This window comes from Equus przewalskii, chromosome 1, assembly GCF_037783145.1.
Source record: "Equus przewalskii isolate Varuska chromosome 1, EquPr2, whole genome shotgun sequence".
Classification (NCBI taxonomy): domain Eukaryota; kingdom Metazoa; phylum Chordata; class Mammalia; order Perissodactyla; family Equidae; genus Equus; species Equus przewalskii.
In genome coordinates this window covers 121,599,582-121,613,531 of record NC_091831.1, presented here as the reverse complement: position 1 = coordinate 121,613,531, position 13,950 = coordinate 121,599,582, and the positions used below count along the sequence as shown (strand labels likewise).

Here is a 13,950-nt window from a genome sequence, read left to right as displayed (position 1 = left end):
TTCCCTAACATAAGGATTTAAAGCTATGAATTTTTTCTAAGCACTTCTTTAGTTGCATTACTAAGTTGTAATATGTTGTGTTTGCCATTATCATTGACATCAAAGTACTTTCAAGTTGCCATTTTGAATTTTTCTTTACTTGAGTTATTTATGTATATTATTTTCCAAATATTTGAGGATTGCTCAGATATCTTTCTGTTACTGATTTCTATTTTAATTTCATTTTGATCAGACAATATTTTAAAATTTCAATCATTTGTGTGATCATACTGATGCCTGAGGTTAGGGACATTAAGGCAGGCACTGTCAGCAAGGTGAAAGGAGTGAAGCCTATCAAGCCCATAGCTCTTCTCTCACAATTGCTAATCCTTCATCTTATTCACAAACATCACAATCTCCATTGTCCCTAGACTAGATTGAAGGTCAAAAGTATAAGTTCAAATTGAAGTGCGATTATTCTATTCTACCATCTCTCTCTCTTCCTCCTACCATCTTATTCCTTCTCCTTTCCAGAGCTCCTGACCTTTGCGGAAGTGACGCTACAGCTCATGCTCCCAAGAATCCCAATTTCTCCCCACTCCTCTAATTTCCTCCCTGCCAAATCTCAGAGAATAGGCACTGCAGAGAGAAGGTAGAATCACTAGAAATGAACAGGAGGAGGAAGAGCCACAATACCTTTTATGTCTTAATCTTGAAGGTCATACCCTGTCACTTGTGCCACATTCCGTTTGTTAGAGGGAGTCACTAAGTACAGCACATGCCTTTTGAAGGGAGAAGTATCAAAGAATTTGTGTACATATTTTAAACCACCAAAACAATTCTAATTTTTACCTTAAACAGTCATATATCTTGTTAAAAGATTAAGAGAAGGGAAAAAAATATACATAGTCATTTATTTTTAAACATATTTATTATTTCTGGTTTCTTTATTCCTTCCAATAATTCATGGATCAGCAAACTAGAGTCCATGGGCCAAATCAAACCCACCACCTATTTTTGCATGGCCTGCGAGCTAAGAATGGTTTTTACATTTTTAAATGGTTGAGGAAAAACTCAATGGAAGAATATTTTTGTGACATGTGAAAATTATATGAAATTTAAATATCAGTGTCCACAGCAAAGTCTTACTGAAACACAGCCATACTTATTTATTTATGTTTATCTATGGCTCCTTTCAGAGCAAAACTGAGTTGTTTCAACAGAGACCATATGACCTACAGAGCCTAAAATATTTACTATCTGACCCTTCTTACCATACATCCAAGTTACCATCTAGTGTCATTTCCCTTCACTTCTGAATGGTACTTTTGCTAACTGACATTGTAGATAATACACTGTAGCAACACTGAATTCTGTTATGTTCTTCTGAAGACTGACAATTTTTCTTCTAACAGATAGTTAACTTGCCTGGACCCAAACTACAAATACAGAAATTCTGCCTGAAATTATTTGTGTTCTTGGAGTTTGGGGGGGGTGGGGTTAATTATGTTTTTGGATATTTTTCAGCCTCCATTGCTTTTTAAAAATTTTTTTCTTTCTTCTCCCCAAAGCCCCTCACTACATAGTTGTGTATTTCAGTTGTGGGTCCTTCTAGCTGTGGCATGTGGAATACTGCCTCAGGATGGCTTGATGAGTGGTGCTAGTCCACGCCCAGGATCCGAACTGGCGAATCCCTGGGCTGCTGAAGCACATGAACTTAACCACTCAGCCCTGGGGCTGGCCCCTCCATTGCTTTTAATAAGAAGTCAGGTGTTAATCATATCATTATTCCCTTGTATTTGATGTGTCATATTTTCTCCTGGCTGCTTTCAAGATTCTCTCTTTATCTCTAGCATTTAGCAGTTAACCTATAATGTGCCTAGTTGTGGTTTTCTTTTGTATTTGTTCTATTTGGAGGTCACTCATCTTCTTGGATCTCTAAGGTAGTTTTTTTAACCAAACGTGAGAAGTTTTCAGTCACTGTTTCTTCAAGTATTTTTCTGCCTTTTTCTCTCTCTCCTCTACTTATGGGATTCCAACTAAGGCAGGAAGAATTTGGCTTTCCCTCCCACAGGAGCTATGCACAAATACAAAAAGCCCTCAGTCAAAAAAGCAGCAAACCTGCAAATCTCATCAATTGCAATTGTGTCTTTCAAAGGTTATCTCCTATTTGGTTTGCACTGCTTTTTTGACAGGGCTCCTACAGTCTTCCCTGCATACTCACAGCAGTCAGCCAAGTATGGTTGCCAGAATTCATACTCTAACTTTGGGTTTTAGCCCTTTGGCAGCTCTTTCAGTTCCAGGATTATCCTCCTAAATTTGAAGCCGCTTTGCCAGTCCTCAACTTTGTCCTCTGACACCTCAACCCAGTATAGTCGTGATTTTCTGTTGCTGGAGTTATGGAAGTTGGAGAGTACCTTGTGCAAAAGGTCACAAATTCACAATTCTTACCCACAAATTCACTTACTTAATAGAATAAAGTCTCCTCTGGTTTCTGCTTCTTTTTGGTCTTTTAGTATTTTGAGTCTTTTTCCAGTGCTTTTAAATAGTTTGTTATTCTTACATTTTTTCCAGGTTTTATTATTGTTACCTGTGGGAGGGTTCATTCATCTTACCAATTCACCATTATCTGGTAGTCCTCTGGTTTCACATGGCTGGTAGTCCCCTGATCCTTTTTAAAAACAATCTCCCAAACTTGAATTTATAATTTTATATAAAATTTTAATTATTGGTAGTACTAGAATGGAAAATGGAATAAACTAATAATGGAAAAGCTCCAACTTCCACAAATATAGAAATAAATTTATAGGTGAACACAGACAAATGCACAATTTACTCATGCAGCCTAAGGTGAAATTGGTGCCTTCCTATTCTAGACCCATATATATACTTAGCTGGCATACAATCAGGCCTGGGGTCGTCAGACTAAGAAAATGAAAATCAACAAAGCAAATAAACCACTTGCTGATTATTTAAAAGTTAAAAAGAATTAATTCAAGCTCCAAAAAAATATTTAGACAGTTTTAAATAATGTCCCATGGATTAAAAGATTTGGAAAAGGAAATGGATAATAGAAATGATGACTTGTTGTATATCTTTTAGAAACAACAGCAATAATTAAGAGTAACATTTAAGAATGTCTTTTTAAAGGAAATACTTACCTTTCTTCTTTCTAAAAGGAGAAAATACTTTTCAAAATGCATTACACATTTTTTTACACCAAGACAGCAAAAGTAAGAACTGAAGAAAGAACCCACAACATTTGCTTTTAGGAATTCTGCTTACATTCTTCTTTCACTGATAACGGGATACTAAAATTTCATAGAATTTCAATCACAAAACTGTGAAATTAGCAAAGTGAAACTGTGGTGACTTGTAAAAAGCTCAGAACAGAACAGAACATATAAGTAATGAGGTCCATTATATGCAAATTGCTGAGTTAGGTTTTGAGTATTTTGAAGGACCCCTTTATTCTCACTATAGCATTAGCCAAATAAGTGTAATCCAACAACAGGCAAAAGAAACCACTTTCATGCAGAATGAGCATATAACGAATAGAAAGGGGGAAATGGAGACCAAGGGCAACTTTTTACACCAATTTTGTAAAAACAAATGAAACAAGTACATCCACTATGATTTTGTCATTCTTTCCTAAGCCAAAACATTAACATGGTGGCTATGCCCGAAACCAGACATAGGAAAGTGCGATGGGACTGCACTCAAACTAACTGGATTTACCAATGATACACAAAAGCAGCACTGCTGATGTTGAAATTCAAGCATAAGCAAGCATAAAAATCAGTCAGAATTAGGGGCAAAGGAAACTTTTGGCAGTGCTGAATATGTTAATTATCTTGACTGTGGTGATAATTTCACAGGTGCACATATCTGTCAAAATTTACCAAACTGTATACTTTTGCATGCAATTTATTTTACTTCAATTAGAGTTCAATAAAGCTTTTTTTTTAATTAGCAGGAAAAAAATCCTTATTCATTTTTACCCAACATTTGGCTACTTTAAAGAGAAAAATGGAAACCAATTCAGAGTCTGTAACCAAGTATGATTAAGAACTCAAGGATCATAGGCAAACAGTTATCCAAGTTAAAAGAACAGGTATATCAATTTTTTTGATAGAAAGAACTAAAGTATCAATAGAAGTATCCTAAGACTGACTGGTCAAAGGAGTATGGAGGTCACATTGCCTATGCAATTTATGTCCCACCCTGGTGTAGAATGTTCCTGGTTTCCATTTCCAAATGGTTACATGATAACACAGAGTTTATCAGGATTTGCAGCCTTACTGTACTTCTCTTCCTTGCACCTCTGCAGAATCTCTAAGCTCCTCTGGTGGACTGGGTGTTGGAGAAAGCTAAAACTATCCATACTTTTCAAAATTGCACATGGCGTTGTATCATCATGTCCTTAGGAAGCAAAAGAAAAACAAAAAAATGGAGAAAAGAAAAAGACATTATATAAGCCCAAACCAAGAGAGAATCAAGGACAATGCTGCCAACTATCTTAGGAGTATATAAAAATGTATCAAGTAATAGGGATTAAATGTGAATGATTTTTCCAATTAATTTAGGGAAATTACCAAAAATACTAGGAAAAAATAAAGGTCCTTGTTAGGTATTCAAAGTATTCCTTTCAGTACTCAGTTGTGACTTGAGACCATATTAAAAATTTCTAATTTAAAATACTAGGGAAATTTCAAAAACAATTTGTATGGTTTAGTCATTTTTTTTTTTAGTAGACTCATTTTTATCAGGTCTGAAATATAATTAGCATATAGTTGGCAACAATGCAAGGAACACTGATGGAACCCCAAAGAGAAATACACCCAAAACAATTTACCAAGAGTTAAACAATTCTTTCATAAATCTTGCCATTAATGACACTTGAAAGAATTCCAACAAGTGTGTCAATGTAGAAAGAGTAGAAGAAAAGCACCATAGAGCAGGAAAATCCAGCAGCGCTTCTGTATTTACAAATCCGAAAATAAACCTGGAAAATCTGTAGCTCACCACCACTTCTTAGAAAAGTGAGACAGAATCAACTACTGGTAGGAAAGGGAAGAGAGCATGTTCAAGTAAGGACCAAAGCCCCAGATTAGTGCTACTGAAATAGTGAGTCACTTGAGCAACAAAGAGGGGGAAAGTTTCAGTACCATAAACATTATCGATAAACGGATTTAAAAGAGAATACAGGTTTTCCAGGTTTTGGGGGGAGCTGAGTTTCATTTACCCAGAGAACATCTCTAGGACAATTAAGAACAGTAATTAGGTAGGACATTAAGTTCAAATTTACGTACGTTTGCCTTTACAACACAAACGTGAATAGTTTAACAATAGATCGAGGTAAATTAAGCAACACAAACAATGAAGTAACATTCTATTAGTGCATATTTACTGTATAATTAGAAATCAGATACTACCTATGAATAATTCTCAAGGCAGAATCATGTTAAAAGTTAAACAGAGGCAGAGTCATTCAAAGAGGTTTGTACAGCATGGTTTAATCTAACTATGATTCCTTAAACTTGATTTCTATAACCAGAGAGTAAACATTACATTTTAGCTAAGAAGACAGAGTCTTATGATACCATAACATCAGATAATAATATAAAAAGCAGGATTTTTTTAATAAAATGGATTTGAAAAATTTTTTTCATGTCCAATAATTAAAAAGCAAGCTAATATAAAACATTATCTCATTTATCCAATATGGAGAGTCCACAGTTGCAAACGTTCAATGTTTCAAAGAGACAAGTCAAAAGAGATCTCGGTAAAAATATTTTATTCTCATTATTATCAATAATCTCCCCCTTAATGGGATACTTGGAGGAAGAATACTCAGGTTCAGACTAACATGCACTTGGTTAGTTGAGGGGGTATGGATATGAGCTGAGGGGGACCACTTAATAAAAAAACACCTGGTGAGTTCTACTCATACTCAATCCAAACTGTAATTTTAAAAAGTTACCACCAGACTTTCAGGCCCTTCAGTAGCTAACTTGATAATCTGCTGGTCAGAAATAATTTAAGATGATTATCGTATTAAACTATTTTATATAAAAATTCAAGATACTAAATATACTAAATTATTATGTAGTTTTAAGAAATCACTCAACATTACTACAGCCACTGGAATCTATTTTTTATTTTATCTAATAAATTGTGGCATTTTCTATCTGTGACTGTTTTGTCACCATCAAAGCTACATTAGCTTTTTCAAACTTCTGTTTTTTCATTCTGCTTTCTATGCCTCCTTTTAACTCTTCAACTATTTTAAACATTATTTTACAGACTATAATACTATTTCCAAACCTTAAAGTGATATTGCTCATTTGTTGTGTGTACCAACTCCCAGTCAACGTGGGTCTGGTTTCCTAGGATGGTTTATAAGTACTTTTTCATTGGGGTTATTGTCTGAGGAGTCTCAGAAACTCTTAAAAGAGGTTTAATTTAATGTCCGCTTATGCTAGTTTCTCCTGGTCTAGTTTTGATAATTTCTTATCTTGAGATTATGTACCAAACACACAGCATAAATTCAGACTCCATATCCATGCATGGTGAAGATACAGGGCACTGATTTTTTCTAAAGGTAACTTTTTTTAAAACCTTATCTAAGGCCTAACAGATTGCTAAGCTTCTTCCTGTTTCTCTAGGCAAGGCCAACAAACAGAATTTTTCAATTATCTTTTCAGTTACAGAAAAACTCAAGGTCTTTGAAGCTCCTAAACTACACAATAGGAGCTCAATCTCAACACCATTGTATCATTCAAACCTGAAGCCATGTCTCTGATCCTATAAGTTTCTGTAATGCCAGCTCCCAAACCTTAGGGCCGTTTTCTAAAGGTATATTTCATACACAGTAAAATCCACTGATCTCAAGTATACAGTTTGATGAGCTTAAATGTTTACATCCATGTAATCCTCAATCAAAATATAAAACACCTCCATCAGCAAGTTATTTTATCTCCTTCCTGTGAATACCATCCTTGCCCCTCCCAGAGGCAATCAAGTTATGATTTCTATCACTGTATATTACTTTACCTGTTCTTAAATAAAATAAAATCATACAGTATGTACTCTTTCATGTTTGGCTTTTTTGCTCAATATTCTTTGTGACTCACTTGCTATGAGTATCAGTAGTTTGTTCCCTTTTATTGCCGAATAATGTTTCATGATAGGAATGTATTACAACTTGGTTATCCATTTCTTTCACTGATGGACATTTGGGTGTTTCCAACTGGGGGCTATTATGAATAAAGCCACTACGGACATTCTTTGTGTTTGTGTATAATAGCTTCATTGAAATATAATTCATATAGCATACAATTCACCTATTTAAAATGAAAATTCAATGGCTTTTAGTATAATTCACAAAGCTGTTTAACCATCACAATCAAGTTTAGAATATCTTCATCATACTGAAGAAAAACTCTATACTCTTTAACCATTACTCCCCTCATCATCTCCCAGCCTACCCACTCCAGCCCTAAGCAAACACTAATCTACTTTCTGTCTCTATAGATTTGCCTATTCTAGACATTTCATGTAAATGGAATCATACAATATGCAGCCTCTTGTGTCTGACTTCCTTCACTTTAGCAAAATGCTTTCAAGGTTCATCCATGTTGTAGCATGTACTAGTACTTCATTCTTTTACATGGCAGAATAACATTCCAGTATATGGATTACCACACTTTGTTTATCCATTCATCAGTTGATGGGCATTTGGGTTGTTTCGACCTTTTGGTCATTATGAATAATGTTGCTAAGAACATCACGTACAAGTTTTTGTTTGAACACCTGTTTTCAATTATTTTGGGTATCTACCTAAGAGCGAAATTGCTGGGTAAAATGTAACTGTAACTACCAGTCTGTTTTACAAAGTGGCTGTACCATTTTACATTTCCAACGGTAGCACACGAGGATCCCAATTTCTCCACATCCTTATCAACATTTGTTATTGCCTGTCTTTTTTATTATAGCCATCCTAGTAGACGGGAAGTAGTATCTCACTGTGGCTTCAATTTGCATTTTCCTGATGACAAATAATATTGAGCATCTTTTCATGTGTTTATTGACTATTTGCATATCTTCTTTGGAGAAATGTCTTTTCAGATCCTTTGCTCATTTTTTAACTGGGTTATTAGTTTTCTATTATTGAGTAGTAAGAGTTCTGTATATATTCTAGATACCAGTTTTTTATCAGATACATGATTTAGAAATATTATCTATCATTCTGTGGGGTGTCATTTCACTTTCTTAAGTGTCCTTTAAGGCAAAAAAGTTTTTAACTTTGATGAAGTCTAATTTATCCATTTTTTCTTTAGTTGCTTATGCTTTAGGTGACATATCCAAGAATCCATTGCCTAATCCACATTGGGAAATGTGAGTCCTCCAACTTGGTTCTTCTTGCATTTCTGGGTCTATTTACATATCAATTTTAGGATTAGCTTGTCAATTTCTGCGTAAAGGTAGCTGAGGTTCTGACAGGGACTATGTTAAATCTGTAGATCAAGTATTGCCATCTTAACTATATTAAGCCTTCCAGTGCATGAACTTGGGATATCTTTCCATTTACTTAGGTATTAAGGTTTTTCAACGTTTCGTAGTTTTCAATGAACAAGTCTTACAATTCTTTTGCTAAATTTATTAGTAAGTATTGTATTTGTTGGCACTCTTGTAATTGGAGCACCAACTTAATTTTGTTTTCAGGTTGTTCATTGTTAGCGTATAGAAATACAACTGATTTTGCATATTGATCTTGTGTCCTCCAACCCTGATGACCTCATTTATTAGTGCTAATAGCTTTTTTTGTGGATTCTTTAGGATATTCTATCTACAATATGTCGTCTTCAAACAAAATGGTTTCTTCCTCTCCAATTTGGATGTCTTTTATTTCTTTTTCTTGCCTAATTGCTCTTATCAGAACCTCCAAGACAATGCTGAATAAAGAGGTGAAATCAGATATCCTTGTCTTGTTTCTGATCTTAGGGGAAAAGGATTCAGTCATTCACCATTAAGTATGATGTAAGCTTTGGGTTTTTCATAGATCCCCTTATCAGGTTGAGGAAGTCCCCTTCTATTCTTAGTTCTTCGGTGTTTTTATGAAGAAAAACATGAAAGGTGTTGGTTTTTGTCAAGTGCTTTTTCTGTGTCTACTGAGGCAATGATGTGATTTTTGTCATTTATTCTATTAACATTCTACAACATTGATTTGATTTTTGTAAGTTAAACTAACTTTGCATTCCCAGGTAAATTTCACTAGATGATGGTATATAATACTTTTTACGTATTGCTGGATTCGGTTTGCTAGGATTTTGTTGAAGGATATTAGTTTGTGGTTTTAATGAGAATTAAAATATTCTCTTATCTTCTATTTTTGGAAGAGTTTATAAAGGATTGATGGTAATTCTTCTAAATTATTTGATAGAAATCATTCAGTGAATTCACTGTTCACTGGCTTTGCTTTGTAGGAAGTTTCTTTTGTTACCAATACAATCTCTTTTCTTGTTATAGGCCTATTCAGGTTTTCTATTTCTTCTTGAGTCAGTATTGGTTGTTTGCATCTTTCTGGGAATTTGCCTATTTCAACTAGGTTATAATTTGTTGCTACACAACTGTACATAGTGTGACGCCTTTTATTTCCATCACTTGGTAGCAACACCCCTCTTTCATTCTAAAATTTAGTAAGTTAAGTCTTTCTCTTCTTTGTGGTGAGTCTACCTCAAGATTTGTCAACTTTGTTTACCTTTTCAAAGAACCAACTTTCGGTTTTGTTTTCTTTATTGTTCTCTATTCTCTATTTTATCTTTTTCAAATCTACTCTTTATTATGTCCTTCCTACTGCTTGCTTTGGGTTTAGTTTGCTCATTTTTTCTAGAATCTTAAGGTAGAGCATTAGATTATTTATTTGAGATCTTTCTTTTTTTCTAATAAAAGTTTTAAAATTACAAATTTCCCTCTAAGCATTGTGTTAGTGGTATCCTATAAATTTTGGTACGTATTTTCTTCCATTTATCTCAAATCATTTTCTAATTTCCCTTGTGATTTCTTCTTTGACCTATTGATTATTAAGAAGTGTGTTTAGCTTCCACATATGTCTTTAGACATATTGTTTTGTTCCTCTATTATTTTATTACTCTCTTTTGAATTAAACATATTTTACAGTATATTATTTTAGTATTTTTCTCATTTCTTTTGCTAAATTACTTTTTAGCTATTTTCTTAACAAATGCCAAGGGAATTATAATTAGCAACTTAATTTATAACAATCTAGTCTGGATTAAAAACAACTTAATTTAAATAGCATATAGAAACTTTCCTCCTATATAGTTCCATTCCCTTCCTCCTCTTTTATGCTGTTATTGTCATACAAATTACATCTTTAAAATGACATGTCCATCAACACAGATTTATAATTACGGCTTTGTACAGTTGTCTTTTGAATCAGATTAGAGCGGAAAAAGTTACAAGATTAAGAAAACAATATATACTGTCTCATATTTAACTCTGTAGTTGCCTTTAGTGGTGCTCTTTATTATTTCATGTGCTTCAAGTTGTTGTCTAGTGTCCTTGCATTTCGGCCAGAAGTACTTCCTTTGTTATTTCTTGTGGGGCAGATCTGCTAGTAATAGTCACTCAAGATTTGTTTATCTAGGAATGTCTTCATTTCACCATCATTTTGAAGGATAGGATTTTGCTGAATATAGAATTCTTAATTGACAGTACTTTTCTTTCAGCACTTTGAATATGTCAAGCCACTGCCCTCCAGCCTCAATGGTTTCTGATGATGAGTCAACTGTTAATCTTACTGAGGGTACTGTGCACATGATAAATCACTTCTCTCTTGCTGCTTTCAATATCCTCTGTCTCTGGACAGTTGAATTATGATGTATCTAAGTTTTGATCTCTTTGAATTCACCCTCCTTGTAGTTTGTTGGGATTCTTGATCTGATCTGTCTTGAAGTTCATGGATTCTGGCTTCTGCCTGTTCAAATCTGCTTTTGAATTCTTCTAGTGAATTTTTCATTTCAATTATTATACTTATTTTTCCCATTTCAAAGTTTATATATATATATATGTAAAATTGATATTCTCTATTTGGTGAGACATTGTTCTCATACTTTCCTTTAGTTCTTCAGATATGGTTGCTTTTAGGTCTTAGAACATACTTAAAATAGCGTAAAGACTTTGTCTAGTAAGTTCAATGTCTGGCTTTCCTGAGGGATAGTTTCCACTGATTTCTTTTTTCCCATGTATAGGTCATATTCTTTGCATGTCTTGTAATTTTGTGTAGAACATCAGACATTTTAAATAATATAACATGGCAACTCTGGAAATCAGATTCTCCCGTCTCCCCAGGATTTTGTTCTTGTTGCTGTTTCTGAGAGTTGTTGCTATTTGTTTAGGACTTTCCTGAACTAATCCTATTAAGTTTGTATTCTTTGTCACACGTGACCATAGAAATCTCTGTTCAGTTAGCTTAACGGTCAGCTAATGACTGGAGGCAGATATCTTTACATGCCTGAAACCAATAAATCTCCCAGTCTTTGTCAAGGGTCACTGTATGTCTGCTGGGGCACACCAACACTCAGCTAGGCAGTTTACAATTCTGTCTTATCCTTCACTTCCTGCTAGCACAGAGCCTGAAGGTTATCCAGAGGTGAGAGAGCAGGATCTTCTCAGGTCTTTCCTGATTAAGCATATAGCCCCTGGACATGTACATAGCCCTACGCATGTGCATGGCTATCTAGATTCCCATGAATATGTGGGAACTTTTCAAAGACATTATGGAGACCTCATTCCCAAGCTTTTCCTTTAAAGTGTTCTGGTTAGTTTTTGCCCAGCTGGTATCTACTGCATCAGGGAGTTGCAATGTTCAACAATTGCTTCTGATTATTTTTTGACAACACCCCTAAGGAAAGGCTATTCAAGCAGGGCAAGCTCCAAATCAGGTTAAAGACAGGCTTATAAAAGGGGCCTTCCAGGGAACTACCCAATTGGCTAAATAATGAAAATTCTCTGGGAATGGGGCTTTGAAGGAGCTCCAACCCCCTTCTAGTTCCTCCAGTGGTTTCCACACTGCTGATTTTCATTGTGCTCCTAGGATGTTGGTTTTCCAGGCTACCATGGAGCTGGAGAGAGAGGGATGCAAATAGTGCAAGCTAAAACACTACAAAGCGTACTGTCTTTACTAATATTCAGCTTTTTTTCTTGTATAAACAAGTCCCATATTACTACAAAACTTTGACAAATTTCCTGAGTTCTGGCAAAGTTATTCTGACACTTTTTGTAAGTGTTCTTGTTGCTTTTACAGAAGAAAGAATTTTCAGAGGTCCTTACTCCAACATTTCGCTGATGTTCAATCTAAAACCCTCACTCTTAACCACCACACTACAGTGCCTGATACAGAAGTGATTGTCTTAAGTATTGAGTAGCACTGTGGACAGAGTACTGTATAGAGATCCTAGACTCTTGGTCATATCCAATCAGTTTTAGTATCTGGCCATTTCTGAAAAGAGATGGTCACTGGAACCCTTATTCCACTTGCAGAAACAACTGGGAGCACATTAGTCATGTAGTCCACTGAGCGGGGTAGGAAGGGGAACAGGTTATATAGAAACTAAAGTTAATAGACATTAAAGCTGTCTATTTGCAGACACTATTTGAATGGCTTCAGTCTCTCTCTCTGTAGATGAAGAAACTGAATGATACTTTCAACTCTTTTGTTCTTGCTTCTTATTCCAATGCCACAGCTGAATTCCCTGTCTCTGCCTAGTCTTTTTAGACTGATTAAAATTCCTCTTTGGCTATACTTTCATGTAACTCCAAAAGAACCAAACAAAACATCACTGCACTTACTTCTACATACTGTACAATTCAAGGTCAAGTTATGATCTCCCCTGTGCTCTCTAATCCATGCTCTTTCCTACTCAGGAGGAGTAAATCAGAGGTAAGGCGGATGATACCACTGAAATCTCTGTTCTCCAAAACTTCACTGCTGACCAGACAAATCATTACCATTTCTCATTCTACCTCCCAGCAGGGCCAACATGTAGCTTCACTCAGGCTGCCTACTTATATGACTCCACTAAGAACATTTTATGGTTTCCTGATCACCATAATACAGAGTCTACAACTGTAACAGATTTGTTCTTAAAAAGAATAATTAAATTGAATTAATTTTTATTTAAAGGCCTTAAAATGGCATTATGTCCCTTCATTTGGAAGTCTACAAAAAAAATTAAACAGTTAAAAGTAGATTTTACAATGATATTCTCATTTGTGTTCAGTTGGCCTGATGAAGCAAAAGAATGTCAGAGAATTCCCTGAGAATATCCAGGATTTTTTAGTCCACCCTCAGGATATTTGTTGACCATTAGCTAAGAGTCCACTGAAATTTTTTATAAAGATACTCTCAAAGGAAGTGAAAATATACTGTACTTCTGCAGTCTACATCTTCTTTTTTCACTAGAAGTATTATCTTTGACCTCTTATTCTCATTCAATATCTGAACTTGGTTACCTTCTGCTTTCCATATATTCTGCTTCTGCTTAAATAATCTCCAATTCCTGTTTCACCTGGATATATTTGTATATTATTTATATTTATGGTCACAATATAAGTTCTGAATCTACTACTTAAATCAATTTTCACAGTAATTCCATTAGTTTTCATTTTGCAATGTTACAATGTTCTAACTTTATGCTATCCTTTTATCGCAAACCCACCAGAAAATAGGTGGTGGTAAGTGGTGTAGAGGAAGCAAAAAGGCTAAATGCTGGCATTGATACTAATATACTGTAATACAAACAATTATTCTCTGGAAGAAATTTGCTCAGTCATTGCCTCAAAATGCAAATGAATCATAGGATTTTTATTTTCCTTGATAAAAAGTGAAATTTAGAAAGTTTGTCCAAGGAGAATTTCTAGGGTGTTGATAAGATTCTATTTCTT

General features: G+C 34.8%; 1 protein-coding gene across 36 annotated transcripts in view; it reads right to left on the bottom strand.

Annotated features, from left to right (window-relative positions):
- The window catches only part of MYO9A (myosin IXA), a 290,205-nt gene that overhangs the window by 143,829 nt on the left and 132,426 nt on the right, over positions 1 to 13,950 (bottom strand). For 24 of the 36 annotated variants that reach the window (XR_011527256.1, XR_011527254.1, XM_070576153.1 and 21 more), the window contains one exon: positions 4,282 to 4,401. The exons of the other annotated variants lie outside the window; for them this stretch is intronic. Coding sequence is in view for 22 of the 24 variants with exons in the window: in XM_070576153.1 (XP_070432254.1) it covers positions 4,282 to 4,401 (120 nt within the window). In the remaining 2 variants the exon portion in view is untranslated. The remainder of the gene's footprint in view (positions 1 to 4,281; positions 4,402 to 13,950) is intronic. 36 annotated transcript variants of the gene reach the window in all.